Raw genomic sequence first — 8,347 nt, 5'->3', positions numbered from 1 at the left:
TATGATACATTTGCAATGATGAAGCATTTTTGAAAAGTCACACATTAAACTTTAATAAAAAAAATCAATAATATTAATATAACCGGGTATCGGGTATCGGGTTTGGGTTTAGCACACTCCCCATCCCCGACCCCATACCCGACCGGGTACCTTCTCCCTCTCCCCATGCCCGACCCCGACCCCGAACCCGATTTAAAATACCCGAACCCGACTATCGGGTACCCACGGGTATCGGGCATACGGGTACCCATTGCCATCTCTACTTGGGTCAGATTGTGGGTTGACCCGCCTTTAAATTTAAAAAGGTTAAAAATAAAATTAAAAATGCTAGAGGTATGTTTCGAACTTGCAACCTAACAAAACAAGTACAACTCTTTAACCAACTAGACTACAAATACTTTATATTTTAATATATAATGATGCTTAATTTTTAAAGTGTCTGGATTGCCGAGTCGAGAGCTGTGGTTAATTTGGATATTTTGGTCGGATTGTGGGTTGACCCGCCTTTAAATTTAAAACAGTTAAAAATAAAATTAAAAATGCTAGAGGTATGTTTCGAACTTGCAACCTAACAAAACAAGTACAACTCTTTAACCAACTAGACTACAAAGACTTTATATTTTAAATTAAACACCAAATTTGATAAACGCGGGACGTTTTAATATTAATATAGGTTCAACTTTTTAACTAACTAATCTATATATATATATATAATGATGCTTAATTTTTAAAGTGTCCGGATTGCCAGGTCGAGAGTTGTGGTTAATTTGGATACTTGGGTCTAGGGATGGCAACGGGTACCTACCCGACGGGTAGTGGAGTACCCATCCCCGAACCCGATTTTCATTTCACTACCCGACCCCGACCCCGACGGGTATCTCTACTTCTATACCTATCCCCGATTCGTCGGTTACCCGATCCCCGACGGGTACCCATTACCCGATTAAATTACTTATAATATTATAAAGTTTGAAAAAAAAAGAAACACAACTTTAATAAATAATTTTAACATTAGTTATATCAAAATATTAAAAATAAAAATAAAACCAATACTTACCTACCTCATAATTTTTGTAAATCTTGAAGAAGATAAATTAGAGTGGAAAAAAAAGTAGAATGAACATTAAAAAAAACTAGAGATTGAATATGAAGAAGTATGAGAGAGAGTAATATTTTGTTATTAAAATAAAAATTGAAGTTATGTAGAGAAATATTGTTTTGGGAATATAAAATAATTAAAGTTGGAGTGTAGTGTATTTATGACTATGGTTGGAGTGAAGTTTGGATAAGATCAAATTAAATGATGCATATTTATGATACATTTGCAATGATGAAGCATTTTTGAAAAGTCACACATTAAACTTTAATAAAAAAAATCAATAATATTAATATAACCGGGTATCGGGTATCGGGTTTGGGTTTAGCACACTCCCCATCCCCGACCCCATACCCGACCGGGTACCTTCTCCCTCTCCCCATGCCCGACCCCGACCCCGAACCCGATTTAAAATACCCGAACCCGACTATCGGGTACCCACGGGTATCGGGCATACGGGTACCCATTGCCATCTCTACTTGGGTCAGATTGTGGGTTGACCCGCCTTTAAATTTAAAAAGGTTAAAAATAAAATTAAAAATGCTAGAGGTATGTTTCGAACTTGCAACCTAACAAAACAAGTACAACTCTTTAACCAACTAGACTACAAATACTTTATATTTTAAATTAAATACCAAATTTGATAAACGCTGGACGTTTTAATATTAATATAGGTTCAACTTTTTAACTAACTAATCTATATATATATATATATATATATATAATGATGCTTAATTTTTAAAGTGTCCGGATTGCCGGGTCGAGAGTTGTGGTTAATTTGGATACTTGGGTCGGATTGTGGGTTGACCCGCCTTTAAATTTAAAACGGTTAAAAATAAAATTAAAAATGCTAGAGGTATGTTTCGAACTTGCAACCTAACAAAACAAGTACAACTCTTAACCAACTAGGCTACAAAGAATTTATATTTTAAATTAAACACCAAATTTGATAAACGCGGGACGTTTTAATATTAATATAGGTTCAACTTTTTAACTAACTAATGTATATATATATATATAATGATGTTGAGTAAATGGATATTTGGGTCGGATTGTGGGTTGACCCACCTATAAACTTAAAACGGTTAAAAATAAAATTAACAATGTTATCCGTAATTTTTTTTCACGGTTTTTATATTATTAGTCGTGCAAATGCACGGGTTAAATGCTAGTTGATATTGTTTTAATATAAAATAATAAAATATTTATTTTTTTAAATAGAAAGTATATAATATTTTAGTGAAAGAATAAAATGACTTGGAGTAAATAGAATGCAAGATAATATTTAAGATAGAAACATAAATCAATTTATTTGACTTTTTGACAAGTGCATAAAATAAATGCGCTGGTGACACTTTTTTTTCCGGATGAAAATATCCCACTTGCGTGGATTCCTTGTGAAAAAAAATTTATTTTATCTTTTGGAAAAAATAATAATTTCGTCTCGCGAATACCAGTTGCGACTCGCGAGTGTCAGTTGCGTCTCGCGAATGTCGGTTGCGTCTCGCAATTGAGGACGTTTCGCGACAGGGGCAAAATCGTCCAAAAAAAAAGAAAAATATGTCACCAACATCTTTTATTTTAAGCGCGGGTCAAAAAGTCAAATAAGAAAAATTATTAGAATCATTTCGTCAAATTTCCCCATGAGCTCAAACGGGGTACCTTTGTTTGGTTTTGATAAAATTTTTCTAAGATGATTTTTTATTTTTGATACAATTAAATTACTATGATGTTTAATATTTGGTAATTCGAATAAATCAATCAATGGGTGTTCAATATTTAATAATTTGAATAAATCAAATTTAAATTTTAAATTAATAAGGTTTTTTATTTAAAAATAAAAATAAAAATAAAAATTATTATTTATTATTTATTTTAATTATATATTTTATAGTATATTATATAATTTATTAGACATAATCAGTTGAATTTTATTCTAATTTATTTTTTGAATTAATTTAAGAAAATAAAAATTCAAAAAACACAAATCTGAAAACATGTTAAAATAAAAATTTGAAAACATAAAAAAAAAAAAAAAAAAAAATTTAAACTCGAATAACTTGAAAACCGATCTTATCAGACGTGAATTCTATGTATTGTCTTCCAAACAGATTTTTGCCGCCGATCGAAATTGAGCCAGACAAGCCAACAATTTTCTTAGATTCATGATCTACCATTATCTGTTCTCTGTATTTCCATTCCATTCCATTCCATTAGTGTTCGTTAATCATGCTTTGCATCATGTAAATAGTGTTCGCATTATTTGATTTCTTCTCCTTCTTCTTGGTTTTCTCATAGCCTGGATTCTGGAGCCATGACCAACAGACTGAGCTCCGCCGTTTTTATCTCCTTACTAGCTGCCTACAAGCCACTAGTTGGACTGGCTCATCCCTCTCGGAGGACCAATAGGTTACGATACTTGGATCTCCATGCAAATCTTGATTACTCTACATCATATCTTCTTATTTGTTTGCTTGTATTTCTTGAAACAGATTTTCGAGAACCCTAATCTTAAAATTGGAGTTCATTTTGTTCACTGATATTCCCTTAAAGTCAGACTAACATTATTTGTACTGAACCAGGGCAATTGGTAGGCACAAATTATTTATCTTTCTTACTTTTCTTCTTGGATGGTCTGGGAAAAGAGAGATTAAAGGCTGCCTTCAAAGAGCACATTTGTGACTTAGTAAGTTATATACAGTTAACTAGCTTATTAAATTTTGAGGTGTAATTATGCAATTCATTGGTTGTTTGGTTAACCATTCTTCTTTATTTGTTGCCATGTTTGGTTCTATGTTTTTCTTTATAATCACTGTATTTTGTGACATTCGATAAAGCCTTGTAGCCTTGGTTCCGTCCAGTGCAGCTGAAAATATTTATTTACTACTTCTGTATTTTAGTTAATTGTCTACAAATTGCTTGCTGAAAATGACTATTTGTTTGGTATACATGATATGGATGAATTGTTGAAAGATTTTTAAGTTTTAGTAGATGTTCCATGTTTTCCAAATGAAACTTGAATACATATGTTTCTACCAGCTTAGCTTTCAGAAACAAATTGAGGTGCTTTTAGATGTTACTGACTAACCAAAATGCTTGATTTACATTTTATACCAAAATTAAATGATGGTTAGTTGAAAAGATCATACTACAGTTGGTTTAATGCGCATTGATGCCTCAACCAGAAATACCGTCATAGTCACTTAGTTGATGTAGATTTTTTGATTCGTTGCTCTTTGGATTATCAATCTCTAATATGTACTTCTCTTACTTCAGTTATTAAATAGTGAAAATGTTAATCTCTTAGCATAAGTATTGTTGCTGGGATATGTGGGCTTTGTCTGAGTTATCATAGATAGTTTCTATTACTAATATCTATGTTAAAAACAAATATTGTGTAGTTATGTGAAAGATATCATGTATTTTCTTTGCAACTGTCTGTCCATGTTACAGATTTGGAAAGAACATGAAATGATATGGTATACATTTTTGTATCAGGTTTGTTTATTTTCTGTCCCATTGAAATTGCACATTTTGGGTAAGTAGATTCACATTTTGGTTACTCCTTCATCCCATTGCAATGGGATTGTATATTTGCTAAGTCTTTTCAAATCTAATTTATAAAATGTGGTCCGGAGATTCAGTACACCATCCATTGTTTTCTTCTATCTGTTTTTTTTTTTTCATAAGTTTTTAAATTAAATTTTGTTAATAAATTATAAGTTATGTTATATATATAAATTTTAATAGGTTAAAGTTAATTATTTTTATAATTTGTGTGTGAGAGAGATCATAGGAGGGTCATTTATGACAGATTTTATAACGGTAAGATTAATATATATTGTCCAATATCATTTGTTTTTAACTCAAATATTATCATTGATTGACAAGTTTAACTCCATATAAATAATGAATATTGAGAATTTATACCTTTAACGGTAACAAATCAAGAATTCATTTGAAATGGGAATTGGGTTAGTAAATATAAGATAAAATCATTGGAGAGCTGGAAAATTTGTAGTCTTCTTCATCTTCCCAAACTTTGATTACTTATTATAATGACAAGGGAATGTGAAGAAAACTGTAAATGTGGATGTAATGCTCCAAAATTTGAGGAGATAAAGCCATTTCCCATCTTGGATCAGCTCCCTGGCGTCCATTACTGCATCAACAGTTCTCCACCATTGAGTTAGTCTCTTTTTCTTTCTTCTCTCATCATTAAAATCTATGGCTTTTCAAGCTTATGTTTCAATCTTTGTTATGCTATTTGTCTTAATTGCAGTGATAGCGATTGCTTTAGGGTTTCAACATTTTCTTGTAGCTCTTGGCACTACTATTTTCATCCCTACCATATTTGTGAATCAAGTGGGAGGCTCCAATGTAAGTATTATGTTTTTTTTTAAGTGGAAGAACATTTACTCATTAATTTATTATGTTTTTACTTGTAGTTTCAAAAGGTTAAGTTGATACAAACGTTTATGTTTGTCTCTGGAGTAAGCACATTGTTACAGTCCTCGTTTGGAACGCGGCTTCCATCTGTGATGCGTGGATCTTACTCTTTTCTCATCCCAATGGCTTCTATTATACACTCCAAACGATTTGAATCATGCTCTAACCCTGAAAAGGTACATATTACTTATTTTAAAATAATAGCTTGTTACATTTAGCGACACTGTTTCAGTAGCAGTTAATTCTTTAATATATCAACACACCATGTCTTAAAATTATTATTCATTTTTATTGTATTGATGGTAGAGATTTGAGTCGGCGATGAGGGACGTGCAGGGCGCTTTGATTATCTCCTCATGCTTCCAACTTGTAATAGGTTTCTTAGGGTTATGGAGAATTGTTGTTAGGTCAGTTGCATCAAATTTTAACTACATTAACGGTATTATTTTTTAATTGAGATTTGGTTTAATGTTGAATTTCTTCAGGTTACTTAGTCCACTCTCCATGGTTCCTATTGTGACTTTTACTGGACTTGGGTTGTATTCTCTTGGCTTCCCATTGGTAAAATCTTATAAATCACTCTACTTTTCTTTTTATTTCTTCGGATGTTTAATTTTTCTTTACATTCTAGCTAATAAAATGCGCGGAAGTTGGGCTCCCGGAGTTAGCTTTAGTTGTTTTAATCTCACAGGCAAGTAATTCGCGGTTTTGTCTAGTACTTTTAGATGATCATGATTTTGCTATGTTCATTCTTTTTTTCTTTGCAGTATCTTCCTTATTATCTTAAAAAAGCAGGGCGAGTATGTGACCTGTACGCGATTGTGTTCTCAATCGCGTTTGCATGGATTTACGCTATAATTTTGACATCAAGTGGTGCATATAAAAACTCAAACTCAGAAACTCGATCTAGTTGCAGTTCCGATCACTCAAGACTTGTTAGTGCTGCTCCATGGTAAAGGAAAAAAAACAAAGAAACATGTTTTAACTCGACTGGAAAATTAAAAAACATCAATTTTTTTTCCATACAGGATTTACATTCCTTACCCGTGTCAGTGGGGAAACCCGACGTTTAATGCTGGAAGCGTTGTTTCCATGACGGTAGCAGCCCTTGTTGCTTCAGTTGAGGTATTTTTCTTCTTTAGTAAATTGAAAATCCCTTTTTTTTTTTTTTTTTTTGTAAATACGTCTTTGTAAAACATTTTATTTTTGGCAGTCAACAGGTGTATTTCTTGTTACGGCAAGATTTGGAAGCGCCACACTAGCCCCGGCGTCTGTCCTAAGCCGTGGAACGGGCTGGATGGTAAATTTTTCGCGACTTACGTTTCTTTCAATATGATTACGTTGAGCAATTTTTATTTTGTTTTGTTTCAGGGAGTTGGCACCATGATGGCGGGCTTGTTTGGTTGTCCAACGGGCTGTAGTGCATCGGCGTAAGTATACGAGTGGCGTAAAACCAAACATTGTCATAAAAATCATTTAATGTTATCTCCAAATTAAACATTAATTGTCTGAACAGAGAAAATGCTGGATTTTTGGCAATGACAAAAGTTGGAAGCAGAAGAGTGGTTCAAATATCAGCTGTCTTTATGATTTTCTTCTCAATAGTTGGGAAATTTGGAGCAATTTTTGCATCTATTCCTCTTCCAATTTTTGCAGCTCTTTTCTGTATCTTCTTCGGCTACGTTTGTAAGTAGTATCTTCGCCTCTATCAAATTTGTTTTTCGGATTTTTGGGTCTTAGTAAATTTATAATGTTTTGCAGCTTCTGGTGGACTTGGTTTTCTTCAATTCTGCAATTTAAACAGCTTCAGAACAAAAATGATACTCGGTTTGTCGTTCTTCCTTGGACTTTCTATACCGCAATACTTCAGGGAACATGAAATTGCTTCCGGGCATGGCTCCATTCAGACGCGTGCTAGATGGGTACTTCAAAAAATTGATTAATTTATTTAGTTATTAATATTTTTTTCTCTTATATGAATCTTGTGGTTCTTCAGTTCAATGACATGTTAACAGTCATCTTTACATCCCATGTGACGGTGTCTGCTGTGATCGCTATTCTGTTGGATCGGACTCTACCTCGCGAGAATGATGATGGTCGGAGAGACAATGGGTTGCAGATGTGGGAACGGTTTGTCAAGTACAACACGGATCCTAGAACCGACGAATTCTATAGATTGCCTTTCAATCTTAATAGTTTTTTTCCGCCTGTATAAGTATAGAATTTCCTTTTGCTGGGAACATGGATTTTGCAAGTGTGTTTTTCATTGCCTTCTGCTACAATTTTCTTATAAGTTGATTGAAGTGGTTTTTAATATACTTGAAGAATTGAAACACACCAAGATAAAACTCACTACCATGACAACACTCCACCCGAAAAAACGATATTTTAGAAGCTAACAAATGACTCATTGCCTATAGAGAGATTTCCATTCTAGCCCCAAAGACTACATCCAACAGGGTGATGAGAAGGATTTGTGAACCAATCCGTCCCGAAGATTGAGATAGCCTAAATAGTAGCTATGCCTATTCTTCCATTAATTTTAGCCCGGGTACATTTCAAATAATTTTTTAGCCCGAAGGGAGAACTTGCAACACCATTTTCTAACTTCTTCCACAAAAAACCTTAGTGCCGACCATCTTCAACACTTTAGTGCCAATCAAAATGACACTACTTTCTAGACTCTTCACGATGCCAATCAATACTCGAGAGTCTTGACATCGATCAATTTTTTTTTACTATTGTCCTCAAAATCACTAGTTCGAGTTGAATCAAGTACTCATCATGGGCATTTTGGATTGA

The 8,347-nt window shown here is 33.3% G+C and overlaps 1 protein-coding gene across 1 annotated transcript; it reads left to right on the top strand.

Moving 5' to 3' along the window:
- The first annotated feature begins 4,499 nt into the window (after positions 1-4,499).
- LOC124940011 (nucleobase-ascorbate transporter 6-like) lies at positions 4,500-7,820 on the top strand. Its single transcript, XM_047480487.1, has 14 exons — positions 4,500-4,634; positions 5,163-5,284; positions 5,379-5,476; positions 5,545-5,721; positions 5,852-5,952; positions 6,031-6,106; positions 6,177-6,236; positions 6,313-6,497; positions 6,574-6,670; positions 6,759-6,845; positions 6,917-6,975; positions 7,062-7,231; positions 7,307-7,467; positions 7,542-7,820. Exons 1-14 carry the CDS (start codon positions 4,573-4,575, stop codon positions 7,758-7,760), a joined length of 1,674 nt encoding a protein of 557 aa, XP_047336443.1. The 5' UTR covers positions 4,500-4,572; the 3' UTR covers positions 7,761-7,820.
- Positions 7,821-8,347: the final 527 nt, after the last annotated feature.

The sequence above is a fragment of the Impatiens glandulifera genome, chromosome 5, assembly GCF_907164915.1.
Source record: "Impatiens glandulifera chromosome 5, dImpGla2.1, whole genome shotgun sequence".
Taxonomy (NCBI): domain Eukaryota; kingdom Viridiplantae; phylum Streptophyta; class Magnoliopsida; order Ericales; family Balsaminaceae; genus Impatiens; species Impatiens glandulifera.
Note: the sequence above shows the minus strand (reverse complement) of the source record. Positions and strands in the feature narration are given on the sequence as shown.